Source organism: Labrus bergylta, chromosome 14, assembly GCF_963930695.1.
Source record: "Labrus bergylta chromosome 14, fLabBer1.1, whole genome shotgun sequence".
In the NCBI taxonomy this organism is placed as follows: Eukaryota; Metazoa; Chordata; class Actinopteri; order Labriformes; family Labridae; genus Labrus; species Labrus bergylta.
In genome coordinates, this window is record NC_089208.1 from 17,757,547 (window position 1) to 17,783,448 (window position 25,902).

Here is a 25,902-nt window from a genome sequence, read left to right on the forward strand (position 1 = left end):
CTTTGAAGGTCTGTTGATAGGTTGATAGATGAGTCTCCTTCGTGTAATGGAGGCATTTAAAGCCTAAATGTGCAATACAATTTTACATTAAAAAATAAATAAATCAGGATTTCAAGTGTAAAAAAAAACTTCTTTGAAACTTCCTTGTAGCACAAACAGATCTATTTCTATCTCTATCTCTGCATTACTGTGGTACAACACTGCCTCTCTTCTTCTCTGCTGTTTGCATGACTTGCTGCTATTTATCATACCAAGTCACTTTAATCACTTGTCACTTTATCTTGTCATTCTCTGCAAATACTGTCTTAATTCTCAATTCCCCCCAGTTAACTTCATCATTCATTTTGTACTGTATATACCCCGTTTTTATTTTTATTTTTATTTTTATTTAAATGTTATTATTTTTATTTATCTTATCTATTCTGTTTAATGTGTATTTTGAGCTTTCTTGTCTGTGCTGCTGTAACGCCCGAATTTCCCCTCTGGGGATCAATAAAGTATTATCCTATCCTATTTCACTTCTGTTCCATAAAACACTATTATTATTATTATTATTATTATTATTATTTTTAATGCTTTGTAGGAAGTATAATGACACTATAATAAAGTGATCAATACATTAATTTATTTTTTAACAACTAAGTTTAAAGTCATAAACCCTCAAATGAAATACTATTTGAAAATAAAGTAAAATAAATCTTTAAAGCTGTACGGTACTTAATCAAAATCAGTGTTTCATTTGAATAAGGTTTTAATTGACTTCTCTCAGTTCAGGAAGCTGTCGTGAATATGTCTGTAATAAACGCTGGTATGTTTAGTCTGCAGGAAAACAACAAAATATGAAGTTAAAAAACAAACTCAAATAATAATCCTCATAAAATAGTAATTTAAAGAATCCTGGTTATACCTTTCTCGTAGACAAATACAAAGTAAAAACACATTATTTACATACCATGGTAAAGTTTAAAAAAACAGTGGAAACTATATAGGTGAACGTTTACTCGTATATCAGTTTCGCTTCTTTTTTTTTTTTACCCGGCTGCCTCTTCCTATCGGCCACCGTAGTGCGTAGACCCAACCCACGTGGTTAATCAAAACATCATGGCGGCTGGTTTCAAGTAAGACTGAGAAAACTTAATCTCTTAAATAATAATACCTTGTTTTAAGTCGTATTCTCACCTTTTTATTGTAGTTTAGCGTTGAAACCATCTTAAATCTGCTCTTATACATGACAAACAAAGCAAACAGCAGTCAAACATACTTTCTGTAGCGGCTCGATTACTTTTCCTTCACCAGTCCATGTTGGAAAAGGGTGTAAGGATGAAGTTAAATAACTTATCCAGTCCTTACCCCTTTTATCTTTTTAGCTTAATAAATTAATCCAAGACTAAGCTTTCAAAAAATAAAGTTGAATAATACAGATAACGAAGCAACAGATGTAATGTATTACACACATTAACTGGTAGACGGTGCAGACCTTACAACTCACATTGATTCAATGTTCCCCATTGACTGCTCAATTTTATATTTGTTAAATATGTTATTCTTGAAAATGTGTTTAAAAACTGTCCTAATGTTTTACATGTTTTCATTTCATCACTGCAGCTGTTCCATAAATCAACACCATGATTTATGGTTGCTATGTTTCATGTTGGTCCTTACTGCTGGTTTTTTTTTTTTTTTTTTTTTTTTTTACATAAATATTCCTCTGAGATTGTGTTTACTGTCCCTCTGCTGAAAACTAACAGTCAGTACCTGTGTTCTTTGGTCCTCTTTCTGCCTTCCTCAAACACTTTCAGGACTGCTGAGCCTCTGGAGTACCACAGAAGCTTTCTGGTGAGTGCTACTTGACACAAACTCCTGCTGAGTATCTGGTTTATTCCATCTGTCAGAGGTCATTATTAATGTGTAATCATACTAACATTTAAACGTTTCAGAAAGAAAACTGTCGGCCTGATGGACGTGAGCTGTCAGAATTCAGAACCACAACACTAAACATAGGTAGGAAACGGCAATCACCTTTATTTATAGCAGGGGTGGGCAACTGGCGGCCCGGGGGCCACCTGCGGCCCCCATCAACCCTCAACGTGGCCCTCAGGTTAATTTTTTACACATCAATTAATTGGAAACATGAAGAAAAACATGATGAAATCTGCCATGAAATCATGAAACCCAGAAATATGTCCATAATAATAATAATATCTGATCACTGGTATATGTTGAGTTAATTTGAGACATAATCGTTTAATGTGGCCCTCTGGCAGTGAGAATTAAATGAATGTGGCCCTTGCTGTCACCAAAGTTGCCCATCCCTGATTTATAGTATATTAATGATATGTTGCAGGTTTTGTCTTGAGTCTATGTGGGGTCATTTGTGTGTCTTGCTCTGTTCAGGATCCATATCCACAGCAGATGGCTCGGCCCTGGTTAAGCTTGGAAACACAACAGTCATCTGTGGGATAAAAGCGGTAAATTAAACCAAGGGTTAAAATCTCTATTTCAATTTATCTGACCCGGGTAAACAAAATGTTATTGATTTCTTGTGTCCCCTCATGTGCAGGAGCTGGCAAACCCTACAGTAGAGGCACCGGGGAAAGGTTACATTGGTAAGAACAGTAGCCATGTTTCAGATGTGGAGTTAAAGCTAATGACATTGTATTGTTCCTCTCTATCTTGTTTCTGTTATTATGGAATTTACATGGTTCAAATATTATTAGTTATGTAATGTTTGGCCACAGCTGGAAGTGTTTACTTTGTTTAAGCAGGTCTACATGTCTAGGAAACAATTTTGATTATTAAATTGCTGAATTAAAATGTAATTAAAGTACAGTGGAAGTGAAAAAGCCCAAATTTCCAGACATTTTCTAATTGTGACTCAACGTTAGAATCATTTTAATGAGGTTAAATAGCGGTAGAGGTTCATGATGTAGACATTATTCTGCTCATAATTAGACCAAATAAAGTTATTGAGTGATAATTAAGAAAAAACATGTCCACTTTTAAATGGTAGTTGAACATTTTTTCTTACCAGCACAACTATTCCTTGTCTTTTTTTTTTTAATCATGTTTTATTGTATCTAATTTTATTCCATTTGTATCATGTCATGTTCAGTTGTTAGGGAAGTATCATAATACTGTTGTAGCTGTATCGGCATCAAGTGATTACAATATCTACTGTCTATGTTTTTACATGGACCTCAGGATGAGTGAGAATCCAAACAAATACTAACTGCAGTCCTCTTTCTGTTCTTGTTAGTACCAAATGTGGACCTGCCCCCTCTCTGTTCCTCTCGATTCCGGCCAGGTCCGCCGGGAGAACAAGCTCAGGCTGCCAGTCAGTTCATCGCTGATGTCATCGAAAGGTGCTGCAGACTTAAAAAAAATCATATTTCTTATTTTTTTCCTTCTAAAGCCTGCTCACTCATCTGATGCCTTCTGCTTTGACTAAGATGTTTTGCGCTGGTTTTGCAGCTCTGACTTGATACAGACAGAAGACTTGTGCATTGACAGAGGAAAGGTAAAATCAACAATCAAACGTTGGTGATGTTTTTAACTGTTGGGTCATTGGTCCTGATTGTGTGGGCTCGGTGTTGCAGCTCTGCTGGGTGCTTTACTGCGACCTGATGTGTCTGGACTACGATGGAAACGTGTTGGATGCTTGTATCATCGCCCTGCTGGCTGCTCTCAAGAACAGTATGTGCTATAGGGACATACAATTATTACAGGCTTTGCTCAAGACATTCTTTGTTCTGTTTTTTTTTTTAATCAATATGTTAACGTCAGCGGGTTCCTGCTTCCCACAGCACAGCTCCCAGAGGTCACCGTCAACGCAGAGACGTCTACGCCAGAGGTCAATTTAGAAAAGAGACGTGGCCTGCAGATTCAGAGACATCCAGTTGGTGCCTCTTTTTGTGTCTTTGATGAGTAAGTGGATCATTTTTTTTTTAGTTCTTTATTGTGTATAAATTACGTGCGTCGTTTGTAATCCTTGCCTCCTTAATGTGCAGCTCCATCCTGATTGTAGACCCGACGTCTGAAGAGGAGAGTCTGGCCACCGCTCAGCTCACTGTGGTGACGGACGAGGAGGATCGACTCTGCACTGTACACAAACCAGGTCAGACACCAAGTCTGTAAGGATTCGTCTGTCTCTGTGCATTAAAACATGAAAGTTTTTAGTGACTACACAAAAGGAAACATGTTAGGGTCTCCCTCTTACAAGTCTGACAGTAAAAAGCGGAATTTAAGGGAGAAAAAAATATGTCACCTAAAATGAATAGATGTCATGAATAGTAAATGTTTTTTTTAAAGTCTGAAGACTATAAAAGACTGCAGATTCTCATGAGTGTGTGATTTACATCTCTAAGAGAAAGTAGAAAATGTCCATTTAAGTTAAAAGGAATTTCAAGATCTAGTTCAGCTCACACCTTTGAAACTGAGATGCATGTGGTGAGTTTTTTTTATTTTTAGTTTCTTTGTCAAATGTATATTTGAGGCTTTCCTTGAAATGAACCTTGTCAGTGTTAGTCTGACGTATATATTCCTTTATCTAGTGTGCAGTGAGTTGACAATAGAAATAAGTTTATCCAAATGTAAAACTGTCATCGTGTGAACTGCGATAGTAAGTTGGCATCTAAACACATCAACAGTAATAACTGAAAACTGTAACTTTGATAATTAAACATGGCTTCTGACACCCCCCCCCTCTCTGGTTCAGGTGGGACGTCGCTGTCAGGAGAGAAGCTGCAGGAGTGCATCAGCAGAGCAGCCACGCGACAGAAAGAGATCCAGAAACTCATCGACAAAGTCTTACTCAGTGTGAAGACCGCCCAATGAAGAGTCTCAGACAACACTTTTTATCTAAAAGCTGTATTTTCCACTGTCAATATATATTCTTTTTTTTTTTAATAACAATAAAACTGCTGACAAAGACTCCTTAAAAAATTATTTCTCAGTGTCCAGAAATGTCTTACACACACTCATTTGATGTCTCATAAGAATATCTCATGGCTCCTGAACTCTTTAGAAGGAAATGCCTTTTTTCAAAATGTGCTGTACAAAAACAGGTACACTGTCTTGCATGTTGATCTCCAGTACTCCGGTCGAGCCCTGTGCCGAGATGGCTAACAGAAGAAAAACTTCCAACAGACTGAGAGGTAGAGAGCTGCCCCCAGGCACTGCTCCAGGATCAGATTTTGCATTTTCACATGTAACGGTTACGTGGAGGATTTGGTGTTGATGCGCTCAGCTGGGATCCGTGCTTAAAGGGCAGTTTCTCCTGGGGAGGAGGGGGTCAACCGAGCCGAGGCAGGAATATTGGGCAGCCTCGGGAGGACACCTCTGAGACTGTGCATTCATCGTCCTCTCAGTCCACAGGGCCCCTGAAGTGAAAAGTCTTCCTGAAGGGGCGTTTTGTCATTACAAAAGCCGGTTTTCCTACTAGAACCATCTTTTTCATCTCAAAAAAATATCACTATGGTTCTTCAGGTGTAGGACTCCCTGTTCTAAAAATCCTTGTACTCAAAGGTGGACACAGTCTTGGTTTTCGAAAACCCTCTGGCAACCAAATACTACAAATTTGTCAGCTAGAAAAAGACACAGAAATGACAAAGTTTTTTTTTTTTTTTGTCTGCAGGCTCCACAGTGAGGCAGACAAAAAGCACAGTATAGATCATATTGTCCTCATGTAGCTGGGGGAAACTTTTTTTTTTTTTTTAGCGTGACTTTAGTCTGTCAGGACTTGGGGAGCGGCTGTGGCATGCTCCTCTTCCTCTTACTTCTTGGTTGGCTGGCGGTATGTTGCCGTGGCGCTCCCCCCTGAGGAGCTGCTGCTCCCATAGCCATTTGCTGCTGCATTTGGTGCTGCAAGAATTGCAACTGACAAGTGCAGAGGAAAGATGAGAAACAGAGAGTCATTTCCAGTGATAGAATGCATGTTTTGTGTACGAATCTAAGAATATTTTTCAAGCAACCGCAGCACTGAAAATAAAAACATGTTAAGTTGCAAAACATTTTCACACGCACTCTGGATGGAATTGATCTCAGATTTCCAGAAGAACGCCTTTAAATGTCTGTGTGTGTTAGTGAAGCGTCACTAAAGCCTGCTCATCATACAGGAGTGCGAATAAACAGTAGAGGGGGTTAATGGGGTGCAAGGGGGAGGTGGGGAGGAGGAAGAGAGAGAGAGTTTGGTGGGCAGGTTTGGGGAGAAGGGGGGGCGGGGTTTGTGTGTCGGGGAGTGAGGCAGGATACAATCAAGCAGCACCAGTGGCGTTCTGGAGACACAAATTATTGGCTGTGATCCTGACGACAACGGGCATGCAGCTTGGCAACCGTGCTTTCTGCTCGGAGTAAGTCAGCAACTTCAACTGGGCAAAAACAAAAACGGATGTTTCATGCTTACAGAATGTCATCTCTAACCTGAAATGATGCAGTCAGCAACATTACAACAGTGTTTGTTTTGCCCCTAGACGATATTTCAGATCCTCTCCCTAAAATGCTTTTTTTTTTTTGTAAGAGCATGCCTCCCACTTCAACACGCTGTTAGTTGCTGCCATTGGAAGTGCAAGAAGCTCTGTGGGTGTATATCAGTGTGGGTTTGCTGGGAGTTCTTGGTTAACAAAAAATACAACACAAGATGGGCTGAATAGTGTGGATCCACGACAGAGAAAACAAGAATCTCTAGAGGCTTTTGTTGAAAGTCAGATCTGCGGTGCTACAGACGTCAATCAACTCCAACTACTCCTTACATGAAAAGAAAGAATATACCCTCAGCTATTGTTGACGAGTGTTTACAGTAAAGAAAAGCTTCGTCATAGAAGGTAATTAAAATGTTAAATAGGTTTTCATTACTAGGATAGTTATTCCAAATGTTTACAGATGTTCTAAGCTTATAAAATTCAGCTCAGTTTGCCTTTTACAATCTATTTCAATTCTACCCAGGTCTGAGAAACACACTAAACTCATGTGCTTCTTAGTTCTTCAGTGTCAAATGAACACCACACCGACCCGCTAAATTACAGCATGGAGAGTTTAGTTGAATGCAGCCTCAGTGTTCTTAAAGCATGTATATGTGTATAAAGATGTTAAAGTTGCTGTATTACTTGGATCTGTGGCTGGTGCTGCTGAAGCCTTGGAGAAGGCAGCGGGGGCCCAGACCCGTCCAGCCCACAGCCCAACTGGGACAGCACTGAGGGGGGGAGGGAGACAGGGAGCCCCATAGGGAGGGAGGGGATGAGACGAGAGAGAAGAGAGGAAGCAAAAGAAGGAGAGGGTAGAGGGAAGAGCAAAGTATGGGGAGAGAAAGTGCACATACATAAGGGGAAGGGGGGGGGGATTGAGTGATGCATAACCACACACGAGGAAAGTAAAAAGAGTGAATGAGGGGAAATTGCAGAGAAAGCATGTGCATGGGCATTTTTAGAAGGAGATTATGGGCAAAAGTATGAATGGAGTGAGCCAGAAAAGGTGTGAATGAGAAGGACAGGTAGCAAAGGGAGAGAAAGAGCACAACAGATCACAGGGGGGGGAGGGAAAGGGTGGGGGGAAAAACAAGAGAGGAAAAATAAAAAGAGTGAATGTAGCAGAGAAAGAAGGGGAAGTTGAGTCTCTCCAGTCACTTGTTACAATCTTCATCGAGAGGAACAATGGCTGAAGTCAGTTAAACCATCATGTAGTCACAGAATCCTCGTTTACATTTGTTATGATAATGAACACATTAGTCAATCTTATGTTGTTAGTGCTAGTTAATACGGTGTGTTGTGTCCATTTGTTTTGAAATAAATTATCGGGGATGAGAAGAGGGAACTTTGAAAATGGTGTGTTAATTGTTAATCTGAGTGTTCCTGTGTGTGTGTGTGTGTGTGTGTGTGTGTGTGTGTGTGTGTGTGTGTGTGTGTGTGTGTGTGTGTGTGTGTGTGTTTAAATGTGGGTCATACCTGCTGCTTGTGGAGACATGAAGCTTCCCACTCCCAGGTTGATGACCGCTGTTTGCTGGTTTCCTACACTTGGATCTGAGCCCTGTTCCCCCTAAAAAGAAAGTCATTTTTATGTTCAATAATAACAGAGTAACTGAAGCTTATTGAAGAAACAACAACAACAACAGATCTACAGTCATTGTTTCAACCCCGCAAACTACAGAGAGAGAGAGAGAGAGAGAGAGAGAGAGAGCGGTGGAGGTTGAACAACAAAGAGAGGAAGTGAAGAAAGTGCTGCTACTGAAAACAAAGCAAATACTTTAGTTTATCATGTTTTATAGCAGTTAGGTTCCTAAGAAATAGGTACACTTGAGCATATCTGCCTGCTGTGTCGACTAGTACACAGGTATTGTTAAACCCTTTCATCATATCATAAAGATAAACAAGTTAGACGAGCATCTATGGTGTAGAGGAGAAGCTGTGATTTTTTTTTAAATTCAGTTCAAATGCTATTAAAAGGTTTGTCAACAGTTGGTATGTGTTCAGTCAATTCTCTGTATCAATACTGTGTGCAAGTCTGGAATCAAATATAAGAAAATAACCCTATATTGGGTGCCATTTTTGCTGGAGTACTGAAACTGGCATGCCTGCGCCTTAACAGGTACTGATACCATCTGATCTTTTACTGATATCCTAATTTAAAGTTCTTGTAATGTGACAACACTAGGACAGTAATCCTGGCTTTGTGAACTCCCCACAACTAAAATGTGATGAAATGTTTCCCTGATTTTTTCCTTAAGACAATCCATAGTTGTATTTTTTCTATACTCTGTTTGGATTTGTACAAACATGGACACTGTGTTTGAATTGCCCCCCGGGGACAAATAAAGTTTTTGGAATTGAACTGAATTGAATTGAATCCTATCATCATCAAACACAAAGTGAGCCTCTCAATGACTTGTTGCCGTTTGTGTGTGCAACTGTGACTGTGCCTCTCACCGTCTCCCCCTGCTGCTGAGGGCTGGAGGTGGCCGACTGACTCTGCTGTGGCGAGAACTGAGACAGCTGCTGCTGCTGCAGAGAGTTAAAGATGAGAGGACCAGTGGGGATCTGGAGGGTAAAAACACAAACACACACAACGCACACCACAACAACGACAACAACAAAAAGAAGTGGGGAGAATAACAGACCGGGAGAGGAGGATGAAGGAGAGAGGACAGGCAGGGGAGAGGAGAATATAGGGATATAGGGAGAGGGAAATAGGAGAATTAACAAGCAGTCAAACAACACAGGGTAACTAGACCACAATCAGAATCTCAGATAGGGGGGTAAGGGTAGTAAAGGGATTTTTACAAATACAGTCAGGTGTGTGCAGGATAAGGACAGTTTCTATATCAAACAAATACAGATTGCATGCCCCTAACGGTGTAACAAACCAACAGCCAACATACCTGCAGTAGATTCAGTGGTCTTAACCCTGCACTGCTGTTTAGGGTAAATGAACTCCCTGCAACACAAAGGTTAGAGAATTTACAACTATAACAAAAAAATTATATATGTGCTATTTTATTCTACCCACTGGACTTCTTTCACAGGATATTTAAAGTTCAGTTTATTAGTTTATTTGAATCAGGGATAGTGTAAAAAAAACAAAAACATTAGCCTCAGAAGACAAAAGATGCTTTAAACCAGATTTAGCTAGCTAGCTAATTTCCATGCACAGTCAGAGAAGATGAGCTTTTACTTTTTTTTTTTTTTTTTTTTCCCATTTCTTGACATTAGGAGAGTTGCCATTTGCTTTACATCCTGTTTTTGATTTGAACTCACTAAAACCCCAGGGCAATTTCTTACATGTGTGAACATACTATGCTCTCCGTGTTTTGTTCATAGTTTGCATTATACAGTTTTCTGGGTGTTCCCTCATCCAACGTTTCTCTTAATTTTCACTTTACAAAATAAGGAACACTTGATTTTGAAACAGAATGTGTTTCACAGGACTAAAAGAAAAAAAGGTATTTTTTTAAGTATATGTTCTTCTTCCTGGAGGGCAACATATTGGAAAGAGATGCTATCTTCCTTTATACCTTCACACGCCTACATGGCAGTGATCTTGGCCGTGCCCTACTTAAGGAACTTCATTTTTTTTTGCACTTAGGCATTGGCTTCATTTTCCAACACCTGAGGTTTTCAGTTTAGTAATTAAGATCCTAGTGTTCCCCCTCTTTTCTGAGAGGTGAGAAGTCAGGGTTAACCATTCTGGATATGGAGCTCAATGAAATGCTCTAGGTCATATACAGACTGATTTCCCATAAACGATCTTCTTAGTAATGTCTCACCTGTCTGTGGTGCTGACTGCATGGTGGGCATCAACCCTCCAGACGGCAGGATTCCGCTCAGGTTAAGGCCTGGACCCAGCATGGGGTTGGAGCCGCTCATCAGGGTCTGAGGACTGCTGCACACACACACGCACACACACACACACACACACACACAACAGCAAAGTCAAATAAAATGACACTAAATAGCAAGTCACATGTTCAGATCACAGATCATTTTCTTACCAGACAGAGCTGACCACGTTGATGAAATTGAGCCCCGCCGGGTTGGCCATGACCTGCGATGAAGTGGTTCCCGTGGTGATGGACGTCCCCATGGTGGGGAGGGGAATGGTCATGACGGGCAGGGGCTGGCTCAGAGCGAGCTGCTGCTGGGCGTAGGGCGTGAGGAGGGTGGGCTGCGTCTGGCTTTGAACCATGGGAGGATCTGAGAGGGTGGGGGTCACTGAGAGAGGAGCAGAGAGGGAGTCAGCGGGGTGCGGCGTCGAGCATGGCGTGTTGGTGGGGGTTGGGGTGGATGGCTTGGGGGTTCCTGATCCTTGAGAGGGAAAAGTGGGTCAAAAGAGAAAGAGACAGGTATGCCAATATTTCGGTAAGTTATGATTGTAACGTGACAAAACTATTGACTCATTCCGTCCATTCACTGTGGAATCAGAGGTTTAATTTAGACGAGGGCAGACACTAAGTACACATGTCCCCTCTGGTTTAAGATCTTTGGCCAACTCATCTCAATGGAGGCTTCTCTTCAGACATTCACTTCAGAACAATCAATGAGGAAAATTAACTTTTGAGACTCTTATGTCAAAACTTGATGTCCTTTTCTTACAAAGTCCACTGCAGCTGTTTTCTGTCAGCATGCATAATGCTACAGGGAAAAGCACTCTCTTAAATTCCATTCTGTTTTTGTCAAACCATTTTCATAATTGATCAGAAATACAGTCTAGATATGGGAAACTTTTAAAAGGCTTGGGAATAGCTGATGTAAGACGTTCCATTACAACCCCCCCCAATCTCATGACTGGGACTGATGAAAGCAAGACGGCCGGCGGTTAGTCAGCCTCAGCTGTACTCACTCTGCGTGGAGCCCATGGGGGAGAGGGAGGCAGGTGACAGCAGGCCCACCTGGCCCAGCTCCATGGAGTGCTTCCTGCTCAGAGACTGGCTTTTGGTTGGAGGGGGTGTAGGACACTTGAGGAGACCACTGGTGGTTTGTGAACTGTATGGATTACCTGATGGAAACAGAGATGGGATGTGATATTTACAGCACATTCACAGTCGTACAGTATTGAACTGTTCTGCAGCCGACCTGGTTAAAGGACCATTTTAAACACAGTCTGTTGCATAGAGTATTATTTTAAGACCTTCTAACTCTATATATTTATATTTCAGAACTACAGGACATTTTAGTGTGTTGCAGGGTCAATCCTTCCACCACCTGACCTCCATGGGCCATGATAAAAAAAAAAAAAAAAACACCCATCGCACTTTTCAGCAGCTAGAGGAAAGAAAACTACAACATTTGATGGAGTCCAGAAGTTGCCTTTAAAAGGTTTGGTTGCACTCCTTTTCCACTGACCTGTCTTGTCTACTTTAGTTTGTGACTTTCTACAATTACCAGACGTCTTTTCCAACTAACCCCACAAGAAAAGGTGTAGGGCCACCACATGTTTGTGTGCTTTTTCTCGACAGAAGCAGCATGTGCACGTACCTGAGGAACTGCTGCCTGTCCCTGAAGGCAGTTTGATGGGAGGGGGTCGGTGCTTCACCCCTTTTCCTAAAACAGACGTCTGGACAAGTGGAGAAATACCATCACCCTGCAGAGGTCATTGAAAGTCATTTGTTCTCATCACAGCAGCACAGCGGTGACTTTAAACATTATTTAAAAAAAAATGCAATTTAGAGTGCTCAAACATAAAAAAAAATGTCATCATTATAAAAATCTAGGTTCATTTTCAACGATAAAAATCTCAGAAGAGAAAAGAGAAAATCCCCACAACACAAGGAAGTCCCACAAACATGAACTTTTCCTTACCTCGTCTTTGTTGGGCGAGGGCGGCCCCTGCCCCAAGCTGCCTGAGTTATGGGACATCTTGACCTGACACTTCACGTCTCTCTCATACACTCCTTTGTACTGAGTGAGAAACCTGTGAAACACACATGACACAACATTTATTCTAAGCTTTTTTTTTTTTTTTAATCTCTCCTGCAGATCCTCTAAAGCTGAATGTTTGAAAGAACCGACTTCTCTACGAAATCAAACAGGGACACTTACCGGTCTGCATCTATCTTTGAGCCTATGAGAAAGCTGTCAATCAAGACAACAGAGATGAAGATGAGTTAGTTCACGACCGCTTTTATAAATTCAATTATGTGCGCACTGATTTGTTCTCGGTTTGTCCTTACGGGGGATGTACGAGTTTCAGGTCGTTGCTCTCCTCCTCTGCTTTTGTTTCTTTAGCACAGTAGATCTTTCCATACACACGCGGGTCACCCATTGACTGGTAGATGGACACCTTGGTCCTCTGGGCTTGGCCCCCCACCTCACACTCAAAGGTGTAGTCATCTACAACTTCCTGTGTTCACAAGCCGACAAAAACAAGACGGCTTGAATCAGAAAAGTTTGTAATATGTGTGGAGTAAAGCTTGGAGAAAAAAGGAAAAGTTTAAAGTCTAATATCAATAAGCTGTGTAATGAATTATTCCCATTTAGTGAAATGGATTCTCACAGTTAGAAAAAAAAGGGTTAGAGTTTTTGCTTTTCTTCACTAGGTCGTAGGTTTCATTATTTATGTTGGTTGGTTGTATACTGACTCTTGTTTTGTTTTCCTGTGGTTAGAGAAATGTCATGAAGATTCTTTTTTTTTTTTTTTACTTCTCCCAAAAAAAAACTTTTTTGCAACAAGGTGAGAAGAGACAGAAGACAGAGGGAACATTTCGATAGCCTTAAGTTTAAAAAAACATTGCTTAAAGATTAAATAGGACAAAACAAAGGAGTTACAGTTAGAGGAAAACCTTGCCTTAGGACACCGCCAGAACAAGCAGAAAATAGAACACTTTCTCTCTGTGACTTTCAAAGAGATGTGTTTGAAATAAATTTTGAAAAAGATTCCAGCATTAAGTGAAATCAGTGACATCGTCTAACTGCAGTCCAGCATGTTTGTCCTTTTTCCATTTGAATAGCAGAAACATGTTTTCAAAGAAACAGAACTGTTCCACGTTTACTACAGTTTGCAGTTTTTTTGATCAATCAAGAAGGAATCTTTTTGTCATGTTTTTTCACAACGTGGGAGATATCTTTTCTGATCATTGTGACATCTAACAAATGCACAACAAAGCCAAGAGGCAGTTTTGTATTTTTCACAGAGCAAGAGGCCAAGGACATTATTATTTCCTTATGAAGCATTACACTCTACACACAGCTACTCTTTGCATCATATTAATAGCAAACAGCCATCATTGATCTGCACCCACAGGGAGTTTTATTGCTGCTGTCACACTTACCTCAGCAGGCCAGATCACAGTGGTGGGCTGAGAGTCCTCCAACTGCAGAGATTTCTCAACCACAGCATACTTTTCCACCTAGAGCATCAAACAAACAAATCCATGTGGTTCATTTGTATCTACTTTTTAGCAGCCAGACGATGAGTCACCAGGGTTTTTAAGTATTTGGGTTGAAGTGTTTCAGTCATAGCGTTACTGTATAGAGATACATCGAGTTACTTACATCAATTTCCTTGGGTACACTTAACTGGCAGTTGCTCTGCTTCCACATGTCGACACACTGCAGGAGATGACAGGAAGAGATGTGAGGAAAACAAGCACTGACAGCTGGGACTAAACCCCCTCAGTCAACTTCATCTTCTCTGTTTAATGTAAACAAACAAATGCAGGTCAAAGTGTTGTTATGTCGACTTCTGTGAAACTAAGCCCGGCTTTTTATTGATATCAATCTCTGAACTCCCCCTGCCTTTATTTAGGTTTCTAAACGAGACGGAACTTTAATTATTTTGAAACAAAACTTGAACATGGCAGAGATGGCAAAAAGTATAAAATTGTAGATTTAAACCAGACAGAATATTTACCTGTGAAAAAATGTAGGCTACAGTATAACAGATTCAATTACAAATCAGTAGTTTGATCTTGCTTTGTGAGACTGTGTGTTAATGCTAACCTGCTGCACTGAGAGAGAGTGGGTTCAAATATTCACTAATGAGTGCTGTGCAGACATGTAGGCCTGTTAAGTTTACATTTCAGAATATATTATATATACATTATAACGCGGATGATACAACATTAAAATTTAAACATCAGACAAAAAAAAACAAAGATTTTCATGAATATTTCAACCTTTATTTTCATATAAAGTTCTCTCCATCTCTCCTGTCTCTAGCTGTGGTCTACATTCCTTTAGCCTTCATCCTGCTCATGCAGAGGACTCAGAAAGCCGGTGCTCACATTTATAAAAGCACATGCATATATTAAGCTCCAGCTGATTGTTTACTTTTTTCCCAAAGCCACTAAACAGTGAGGGCTACCGTCTTTATCAGACAGACGTTGAAATTACATTTGTTAAAGAGTCTTGCTGCGTCTTGTTCCACAAAAGACAGCATTCAGGCCCTACTGTTTCCTCCGTGAGTGATGTGTGGTATTTAAATAGGAGTTGAAAAAACAGGTCCTCACTTACTAACACATAATTGATACAGGCGTCTATTCAGGATCAGCTTATGTCAAAATGTGCTGCCACACAGACTTATTATTAAGATTCGGTGTTTAATCTGGACAGGCTTGTATTTGTAGTTTTACAGTACTTACGTTTCCGATCTTTGAGATCTTCAGGTCTATGACAGGAGCAGGTTTCCTCTCCTTCCTCCTCTGCAGGTAGTCGAAGAGTTGTAGCTGTGGTGGAATGGGCAGATGGGAGAGCTCCTGCTGCCTGTTCAGGGAGGCTCGAGAGTGCCTCTTGAAACATCTAGGATACAAGCAACAAGTATGTGTCTTACACTACTCAAAAAGGGTTCACTCTTCAATTGAACTGACTCCAAACACTGGAGAGTGTGTGAGTGTGCTGCGTACCGTTTCATGGAGCGAGTGTTCATTTTCTGTTTGTTGTAGAGCAGGCGATTGGCTGTGCAGGTCACAGATATGGAGGGGTCCAGGCACAGAGGTTCAGCTGTGGCCAAAATCAACTGACTCTCCAGCTGTAGTTTGTCGTCCTAAAGAAAGGAACACAGATGTTTGAAAAAGAAGAAGAAGAGTCATCGAGTTTTCACAGAGACAGCAAACAGGACAAATTACCTGTGTCCACTTGTGGTGGTCACTGGTCATGGCATGGACATCACAGATTAGAGTCTGCAGAGGAAAGAATACAGACAGCATGTTAACGGCCAGCTGTAGGTGAATATTTAGGAGTTGTACATGTTTTAAGTCATTTAATTGTTTTACCTACCTGCATGGTGGGCCGCAGCAGGATGTGTCTGCTCTGAAAGGTGGGCATCTTTGTATTACCCGACTGCCTGTAGTCTCTCACCTCTACTATTACACAGCCACAGTGGAAGATGTTCACCTAAAAACACATAGTTTAAAATACATTTATGACCAAAATATGGAATATGTCTGCAGCCTTTGAGGACGCTTCACAACAGGTGCATTGCAGCTACCTCGTATTCGAATCAGTCAAAGTTAAATGTACTAAAGAAACAAGGAACAACATTCAAAATCGACTAAATATATGAACACATACAGGAGCTGACAGGCAGTGCACAGAGCCAATGCCTCACGTAAGAACAATGAATGTGCATACGGACCTGTGATTTTTCCAACAGATCCACCAGAATAGGAGGCAGCTCCTCAGCATCTAGGTACTCCAGCAGTTCTCCTTCTTCATATGGCAGCCGGATGGTTTCTGAATCTAGAAAAGCAACACAAACATTACATGATGAGAGCTCTGTGGTACACGACCTAGATGGTGTTTTGTAAATTGACCTCACTTACCAGATCCATTTTTGCCCCTGAGCATTAAAGAATAGCCTTCATTCCCCGGGTACAGGTTGACCACCAGACATGAGACGGACTCCTGAGACACCAGCTTCTCCAGCAGATTCACATTTCGTCTTAAATTCTTCAGAGACAAAACAACAGAAAAATAAAACAAGAAAGGTTTCACGCTGTTCTAACTCTCATCAGTCACTTTGAATTAAAGCCAATATTAAGTAACTGTTTAACGTGCTTTGAAAGAAAGAAAGAAAGAAAATTTACCACACCACCGCCATTGTTTTGTTTATACATTTGAGCAAATTATATATAACTAAACAGCAAACAATGATTTACAACAAAGCAAAAAAAAAGGAAAATGAGGAAGAGAATATAAGGGCAAGGGTAAACCGGGGTTGACCACACAGAAACAGCCTAAAGTTGTTTTGAATTTCATATTTGTGCTGTTTTCATACAATTATCTGTTGTCTCACATGCTGAATTTTGAGATCCTTATTCATGCTTTTGCATCTTTGACTGCTGCAATCCCCCTTTCAACTTGTCTCATTAAGTCTTCCCTCGACCTTCTAGGAAAGATCCAAAAACGCAGCCGTAAGATTGTTAACTACGTCCATCAAGTCAACCCAAATAACACCCACCTTACCTTTCCTACATAAGCGCACAATGAAGTTCAGGGTTCATTTTAAGATCCTTGTATTAGTTTATAAATCCCTGTATGATCAGGCACCTGATAACATTTCTAACCTGCTCCATCCCTACATCACCTCTCTTCCCATACACATACGCTCTCTATTTCTACACACGTTTTTAAATAGCTGCTTAAGGCACACTTTTTTTAAATTTGGCCTTTGACCACCTGTAATTCTGATTTTGTTCACCTTTAATTGTATTTATTGTTGTTGTTATTTCTGTCATGACAATATTTTGTGAAGCATTTTGATAACTTGACTTTCTTACTTACACTATCTTGAATTATAGATTTTTTTTTTTAATTCAGGTGAATTGAAAATCAATGTTTTACCAATCAATCTGACATAATCACATTATAACAGTGTAGATAATTAACAGCAAACTAAACAGACGCTACTTTTAACAATGTTCTGAAACAATGAGCTGGAAAGAAAAAAACACTATAAAGAATGAAACGTTGCATAATGTTTCAGTTTCTTGGACACAACATCCAGCTACATTTAACACACTTTAAAACCGTCTGTACAATTCACAGATACGTTCACCCGCATGTTTGATATCATTAATGCTCACACAGTTGGTAAAACTAATATGTCACCCTCAGATTTGAATGAGGGTGACATATTAGGTTTTCATGCATGCCCATAATTACAAAGTCATAACAGAGAGTTAAGATGCACGAACCTTTAACTCTGGCTCTTTCTCACATTCCTCCATGTACAGCTCATAGAGCTTCTGATAAAGACTCTTCCTCCCACCTGATGAAATCCTTCTTTTGGCTGGTCGTTGTCGAGCACTTTCAACAATGTACTGAAACAGAGTCAATCAAAGATAAGACCGACCTCTCTGCACAGCCACCTAATGCACATCATTTATACAGCAGGATATAAGTGATTACACGCTGTAAATAACTCCCTCCACATTTGCACAACACAACACAACACAACACAACAGTGAAACAGCAGCTCTTACCTCAGCTCGATCCAATGCATATTCCAAAACTTGTTGCTATGTGGCAACGAGAGCCAAAATGAAAGACAAGAAACCGTGTTAATGGGAACTCAGAACTTCTGCAGTAATAACAAACTGCGCAAGTTCTGTCTGAGATGTCGGGCTGAATGCATTACACCGTCAACAGAACAGAAAGAAACAAATGGACCAGAAAGAGATGTCTCTCACCATTGTGGTCCACCGCCAGCTGCAAGGCGAGGGACGGTAGACGATGCTGTCCTTTCTGCCCCACACTGTCACCTTCCTCGAGTGACCATTCACACCCTGCACAGCCATGCAAACACAAATCACAGACAAGACTTAGAAAAGATACTCTATGGTAGATCTAAGTTGTTTGATCGTTTTTTTCCCCTTTACCCTAAATGTTCCAGCAAAACAACATGCGTGCATATTATGCACCGGGGCAGCTAATGTGAGTTCACTTTGACGACTGTTCAGCCCAGTGAACAGAGAGGCTCAGGGGGGGCAACAAGCTCGCTGATGCCTGACCGCTGAGGCTAACGTGGCTAACGTTAGCATGCTAGCCCGTTTCCTAGTGGGCAAGGCTGTAAGTTACGAGCCACGCTGATGATGTTTCGTCGACTGGGACACTGGCCAATGAAGCGACATCGATTTCAACGAGCGCGATTGACTTGCCTTCAAGATTGCATAGCGGTCGACCGGAGCTCCGACGCGAGAAGACGAAATGAAATTGAAATATCGGTGTCTTCATTGAAAAAAAGTCGGAGCAGCAGCCATTTTCTTCCAGTGTGACAACAACAGCTAAACTTCCGGTTGAGGCAAAAAAAAAAAAAAAAAAAAGGGGGGGGGGGGGCGGGGCTAACGCAGATGCAAGACTTTTACAAGTGATGTTTGAAGCTGAGAGATGGAGACAACTTCAGCACACTGACGCTAAAAGACTGTGTTGTTGTTTTTTCAGATACAGTTTGCAGATTCTTTTCACGATGTTCAGGTATTCTGCTCAACAACTGTTCCTACTGTGACTGCATCATTGCACATATTGCACAAGTTTACTTTTTCTTTAAATTTTCTTTAATTTTGTACCTTTTGCACAATTTAGAATTTATTACTGTAAATATTATTTATCTTATTTTTACCTCATTTTATTTTATCTATTTTACCTTGTCTCTTTTTGTTACCTTATTTTGGTTGTATTGCACCGTGGGACGGAGACAAACGCAATTTCGATTCCGCTGTATGTCTGGCATATTTTGAAATTGACAATAAAGTTGACTTTGAACATTTGGCAATTAGGCCTAATTGCCTAATTTAGCTTTATTTCCTAAACTGCTCCTCAGTTCAATGTCTGATGTGTGCATAGGGCTTTGATAAGTCTGCTTACCTGCCTATATGGCTACCTAAACCTGCCTTCAAGCATTTGAGTCCCCTGGTCCTGAATAGACCATTTCTTTCAGGTTCCTTTGTTGCTTTCTTTATTTTGTTGCTTTCTTTGTATATTCTTTCTTTTTATTTGTATATAAGTATACATATATATCTATATTTCTTTCTTGTGGACGTTGTGATCTGAAGTTGTTTTTTTCTTTTTTAATGTATTGTACAGCACTTTGGTCAGCTGTAGCTGTTTTTAAATGTGCTTTATAAATAAATTTGACTTGACTTCAAGCGCGCACATATAGCTACAGGAACAGCTAGAGATTTGCAAGTTAGTTGCAGAAGATTGGCAGGGAAAGGCTATGTGATACTGTTAATGACAATGTACTAATAAAAAACAAAATGAGCCAAAGCAAGATCTAACTACGGAATTTTCTATAAGAGATATATCAGTCATGCTTTATCAGTAATTGTTTGTAAAAACTATTGGGGCAGCTTTAAGGCTATAAGATTTGTGCATATACTGCATATTCTTAAAAAAAAAGTTTACTCAGGCTATATTACAACCCAGTAAATCAAAGGTCAGGCAGTATTCCTTTAAAAAGAAATACATCACAGACAGCAGTGCATTTTTGTTTTTCTGACACAAAACAAAATCACAAAGAACACAAGGGTGACTACCAAAGGAAGAGTAATGTAAAAGTATTAACCCAAGTATTAAGTATTAAGTAAGGTCTTTTACCTGCTTTTTGTAACATAACAATGAGTAAGGTCTTTTTACCTGCTTTTTGTAACATAAAGAAGAGTAAGGTATTTTACCTGCTTTTTGTAAAGTGTCTTGAGATAACACTTGTTATGAGTTGACGCTATACAAAATAAATTGAATTGAATTGAATTATTAGTCTTTATGTAATGCAATGTATGTTACACGCACTTTAACCCTGCTCCGTACCTCTGAGTGCATGTCAAAGCTTTGGTCAATATTGTGAGAATTGAAAATTTAAATCAATCATAGAGTTAGAAAGAAAACGTAATTGAAAGGTTAGCTGTAAGAAACAAATTTACTGAGGCAAGAGCAGAGATATTGCAATCTTTTTCTTTTAGTTGTATTTCTGCCAAGAATGGTTTAGGAGTTTTTTGGGTCCTTAATCAAAGGAAATACTATTAGAAAGAAGATGACAAACTGGTCAAAACTCCTTACTTATCACTTCAACTCACTGAACGAAAAGGATTTAACACATAGGCCTAGGTTATCCCATACTTGTACAGTAGAGGGAGGAGCAGGATAGCAGATTATGGGCTGAATGCCACAGCAGAGCAGTCTATCAGGCAGCACCAGACAGGAAAACTACTCAGTAGACTTGTCAGACATTACATTTTATTGTTTCAAATAGGAGCACAATTTCCTTTTAAATATGAGCAGGCATTAACATTCAGTTTAGAGGACATTCTTTCCCATACTATAAAGATTGGAGCAGAAAGAAACAGGTTAAGATGACATGACAGTCAGAAAACCTTTTTGACCACTTTGACTTGTTGCTCTACCTGTAGAGGTCACTCTTTCATTGTTTAGATTAAACTCTGAAGAATTTGATCATTGAAGTGCTCGGGAGTCCTTTACAGTCAGAAGGCAGCAAACAAAAAATGTTTTTGACCATATACCGCATCTTTGATACTATTTGAACTTTTTGAGCATGAAAAAATGAAAAAAAAAGCCTTGGATTAGCTAGCTAAGAAATATGTCAACTAAAACTTTTACTCAAACAAAAAGGTAGAATGCTATTTAGGAACATGGATTTGAGTTTATAAAACAGTTACATAAATGTATTGTTAACTGTTGGTTTAAGTATCAGTGAGCAGCTAAGTTCTTCTTCATGCTGTCTATTTTGAGAAGTGTTCTCTCAATATGAATGTCTCAACACAGTAAGTAGGTCCTTTATGAGGGCAGAAAGGTTCTGGGTGGGGTTTAGTAAGGACCAGTCCTCACCTGCTGCTGCTACTACACACACACACACACACACACACACACACACACACACACACACACACACACACACACACACACACACACTCACATGAACAAACACACGCACACACATCCTTTCTTTCAACTTTAAAGAGTCCACATACATGACAGGACTTGCTCAGGGTCACTTCAGAGTGTTAGATTATAGCTTTTTTATCAATACTTGTAGTAGGACAGGACTTCACATTTAGTTAGAGTTCACACATGGCGTTAATTGGTTCAGATTGCCTCAGTATCGCAAGCTTCTCCGTTGACTCAGATCCCAGAGTTTACTTAATTTAAGTGACTGATTGGCCAGAAATGAGGCAGCTCTGGATTTCATCAACGTTGAACACAGCAACACCGTTTGTTTGGTAGTGATTTGAAACAATACCATCAGAAAATCTGTGTCTAAATAGGTAAAAAAAAAATGAAGAAAAAGACAGAGGCAAACATAAGCTTGATATGAGCCAATGTCACTCTTTATGCACTTATCGGTTTTATTAAATTGGGAAAAGAAAGAGTCACTAAGGCAGTGGTTTTAATCTCACTCATGTATCCTCAATGTTTCTTTAGCTCCTCATCAGTAAATGTTTTGGTTGTTGAGTTGGATCAAATCAACATTTAATACAGAACAGTGGAGTTTGGACATAGTGCCGAAGAACAACACATACAGTAGAAGTATGTGATGATTAGTGCATGGCAGTATTCCTGAGAAAAATCTAAACATACAGTCTCACATATTGGATTTCAACATTGTGGTAGTCTCAAAGCTTCACAGCTTGTATATTTAGCTGATGAAATAAATAGATAAAGTTACAATTGGAACATTAAGAATGGAGGATTGGGTGGTGTCCATTGTGATAATGATGATGAGAACGAAGGTAATGACTGCAGGCGCTCTGTCAAACATGAAAACCTGTGGAGAGAACATTTTGGCAGGCTGTCAGGTTTGCAACACAGAGAAATTCAATGCAACTCAGGACTTATATTGTATTCCTAGCACTATTGCAATCACAATTTCCCTTTTGAATATAGTAAATGTCATTGCACGGTGTGAGGCAAGCAGTCAAGTAACAGAAATGATATAACGCAAGGATACAAAAGGCAAATAAAAAACATCTGCCCTACTTTGGGACTATTTCTTCTAATTGGTGTCCTCTACAAATAAACGTATTGATGAAAGCAAATCAAAGAGCTGCCATCAGAGCAAAGCAATGCTTACGGACATTTTTTTCTCTCCATACAGATGTGCTGACAAATCAGAGATGACAGTTGCATAATTATGAACCCATAGTCACATTCCTGTATAGCGGCCGTGTGGAGAGAGATACAGAATTGACTGATTTTAGGTAAGCTTTATTTCAGATTAGGTCCTGCAACCAATTATTCAGCCCATGTGTGTTGCTCTGTGGAAAGGTAGAGGTGGCACGCAGCCAGAGCTGATGACTAACTGTCTGGGACGCCTATGTAAACAGGATTTTGATTACAATGTAAACGACTCTTGGTTTTTAATCCAGACGGAAGACCTCAGGGGGGAAGCGATTTGAGTTATAAGATAATGCAATAGGTTTGGGCAGAGCATATACAAGTATTTATGTCTGGGGCAAACCGATTGTATTGAGGTATTTAAATAGTCTAGTTGATACCATCACATTGAAGTGTTCTTGACAATACATTTGCCTACAATTGCCTACAACTTGCAATGGTAAAATGGATGAATTTGGCGTCCTACTATCCTTATTCATCCATAAGTGCTTAAATTAATACCAGTCATTTTTTTTATCAAACTGGCAACTGGATATGTTGAAGAGAAAGACCATTACTTCTGCACCTGCCCACATCTGCTGTAAAATAAGACTTGACACCCATACTTATACAAAACTGTATTACAGAACTAGTCATGTATTTGTTTATAATACTGAAGATTTGTAAATAAAGTTTGCACGATATACACACACACATACACCCCCACACGCACACACACATTCATTAACTGAGGGCAGAGCCTGCCATGCAAAGTAGCCGTCTGCCTAACACGATCTTACTTATTGCATGCACATCACATGCACATCACTTTGGGGTGCAGTGTTTTGCCTTGACTGCAGGAGTGCGAGATTGAACCACCAAGCTACCAATTAAGAAACAACCAATTACACTACAGCCGCCCCCTTTTTTAAATGTGAAGCATATTTTAAAGGACAAAATAATCTGATGTTCATCCTATTATTTGATTTCAAATCCTAAAAGTGTTAAAGTCTGAAAAAAGGCCTTAACAACGAGATCCATGTTGTTTTGTTTACAAGAAGGATGAAGTTATTATTCTGCTGTGCCCTGACTGATGACCTCCAGCCATGTTCTACAAAATATTAATATGCAATGAGGAGGACACAAGAAGAGGTGACATAAACAAGTTAAATGGGTGTGAAAGTGAGTTATGAATTATAACAGGCTGAATATTTGTGAAGCAGAAGCTCACCTAACAGGCAGTTGGCTTAATCACAAATTTATTTCAATGACGTCTACTCCTTCTCTCCATTTGTATTCTCATCTTTGTCTCTCTTACCTTGATGGCCGTGGGACCTGATAACTGTGGGAGAGGCTTCTCCACTTAAATTCATTTTTTTCTTTTGAGTGAGAGATGAGGACTGCAGCTGTGCAGGACTTTACGACCCAACTCTCAGGCCAAAGTCAGAGAATGTCATGATTTTCCAAGTCCAAAAAGTTTATTAGCAGAGTGTCAGATTGAATTAATCTCTTGAGGATGTTACTCATGTAAGTATACTGAGCAGAAATACAAGAACTGCAAATTCACAAGGTATAATGCAGATTTACTTAGTGTAAGAATAACAAAGGGGTTTTATTATATGTAAATATGTTGAGTTCATACAGAGGAAAGCTGGAAATTAAAGAAAGCACATGAAATGTTGAATTCATGTAATGCAAATGCATAAAGAGGAGCCTATATATTGTGAATTTTGTATCTTCTGAATATATGCTCACAAAATGCATGAACAAAAAGTTGTTCTTGAAGAAAATTAAAACATGTTTTCTCTGTAAAAGAAGTTCTTAAAAGTATACCTGCAGAAAACAATAGTTAGTGTAATAATTGGCTAGTTATTTATATCTCCCCAAATGACAATATCTGCAAAGTTTCAGTCTGATTCACACAATTCTGTAAAGCCTTTTTTTCCATTATATCCCAACCATCAAATTTATTTGTCATCATCTCACATTGGGACCTGGACTCCAAGGAGAAGGATTTGGTCAGAAGCCTGACCATATGTGAGAGGAAAACAAAACAAAACAAAGCATTAGATTCACAATATAAATGTGGGAAAAGTACCACAACATTGTGTCATTGAGGGCAGTTTGATAGGTTCCAGTTGTGCTCCTGAGGGGTTAATATCTGCATATCTAGACTCTGAAAACTCTGAGTTAGTGACTTAGTTAATATCCTCAACAATGAGCTGCTCTGTAGTGTTGCATGGGATTACAGTGCAGAAGAAACATCTTGTGAGTTTAACCGGGGGGAGGAACAAAGACCCACAGAGAGTTGGCCCGTAGCTTTTGTAAGACAAACAGCTTTCTCTTCATGAGCAGTTATAATAGTTTGATTTCATTGTATAACTTTATTTTAGATTTTGTGTTTTCTGGGTCAGGCCCATCTGATCCAGAGATTGAAATATAGTTTATATTTTGTTTAGGCAGAATTGTTGATTTGTTATAAGGTAAGTTATTTGTACCTGTACCATACTGTAAACAGATGTTACAAAAGAGTAGGATTTCTTAAGGCTACTGTATCTTATATGATACGGCTGATCTTCAGTTCAAGGCACTTTAATCAAAGGCAGAAATAAATCCAGAAAAAAAAAGTGTTTCTTCCTCAGAGGCAGCAGTAGTCTTTCTTTCTGTGAGGTCTGAGCTGACCTCATTCATCACAGGCCACAGAAGTGAGAGCCAGAGACAAAAAGACACCCGGTCAGAGAGAGAGAATTTCTCTGGTAATTCCCTAAAACTCAGTCCTACACTTCCAAACTTGTTCTCATTACATCAATCGCGTGAGGTGAAATCTTGTTGTTTGCAGGAGGAACACTGTCACAGCTAGTTTTAACTCCAGCTGAGGTCACAGCTGGATCTGTGTCATGATTTGAACGAACTCAATTGACCATGTTTTGAACTCTGGACACTTAAAAATATTTTATATGAAATAGATATCACCACTTACCACAACTATAGTTTTGACACTATTGTCATTTACTCTGACGGGACAAAAATAAAACCTCCAATGGGGTTTGAGGGTTTTGTTACTTGGAAGATTTTTGTTGTTGTTTTGGAGTCATTATCTGAATCAAAAGTGCTATTTTTATTTCATGACCTGAAGTGTTGGGAATAATATGTGTTTACAGATGCCCAAAGTGGGACCCATAATGAAGCATGTTTTATGGACACTGCCCCCTTTCTCATGTTTAATTTTTGAGATTTTGTACATTTTGTCTTTCAGTTGTAATGTGATGTATTTTCATGTACAAGTGTGGCTGTAATATTTTAGTTGTTTTTTTGTGGTTAAAATGAGTAAGGCTACCACAGTGCTAACACAGGCACATTTAGGGCAGCTGATGTG

General features: G+C 39.6%; 2 protein-coding genes across 6 annotated transcripts; one reads left to right on the forward strand and one right to left on the reverse strand.

Moving 5' to 3' along the window:
• The first annotated feature begins 1,049 nt into the window (after positions 1 to 1,049).
• Positions 1,050 to 4,929, forward strand: exosc8 (exosome component 8). The gene is made up of 11 exons (XM_020650137.3): positions 1,050 to 1,118; positions 1,800 to 1,836; positions 1,938 to 2,001; positions 2,395 to 2,468; positions 2,561 to 2,606; positions 3,257 to 3,362; positions 3,472 to 3,517; positions 3,597 to 3,693; positions 3,804 to 3,924; positions 4,008 to 4,114; positions 4,715 to 4,929. Exons 1-11 carry the CDS (start codon positions 1,102 to 1,104, stop codon positions 4,831 to 4,833), a joined length of 834 nt encoding a protein of 277 aa, XP_020505793.1. The 5' UTR covers positions 1,050 to 1,101; the 3' UTR covers positions 4,834 to 4,929.
• Positions 4,930 to 5,682: 753 nt separating this feature from the next.
• On the reverse strand, positions 5,683 to 18,709 carry supt20 (SPT20 homolog, SAGA complex component). 5 transcript variants are annotated; one of them, XM_065963006.1, is made up of 24 exons: positions 18,578 to 18,709; positions 18,110 to 18,205; positions 17,903 to 17,938; positions 17,615 to 17,740; positions 16,241 to 16,367; positions 16,054 to 16,157; positions 15,696 to 15,812; positions 15,545 to 15,598; positions 15,323 to 15,462; positions 15,062 to 15,218; positions 13,974 to 14,030; positions 13,751 to 13,828; positions 12,653 to 12,822; positions 12,522 to 12,554; positions 12,282 to 12,393; positions 11,958 to 12,036; positions 11,323 to 11,478; positions 10,475 to 10,787; positions 10,250 to 10,365; positions 9,365 to 9,420; positions 8,913 to 9,023; positions 7,935 to 8,025; positions 7,101 to 7,186; positions 5,683 to 5,874 (listed from the first exon to the last, which is right to left on the reverse strand). In XM_065963006.1, exons 2-24 carry the CDS (start codon positions 18,110 to 18,112, stop codon positions 5,731 to 5,733), a joined length of 2,466 nt encoding a protein of 821 aa, XP_065819078.1. In that variant the 5' UTR covers positions 18,113 to 18,205; positions 18,578 to 18,709; the 3' UTR covers positions 5,683 to 5,730. The 5 variants fall into 5 exon arrangements, with proteins under 5 accessions (XP_065819078.1, XP_065819079.1, XP_065819077.1 ...); XM_065963007.1 differs by having other exon boundaries at positions 10,475 to 10,694; positions 11,958 to 12,063; XM_065963005.1 differs by having other exon boundaries at positions 10,250 to 10,362; positions 11,958 to 12,063.
• Between the last annotated feature and the right edge of the window lie 7,193 nt (positions 18,710 to 25,902).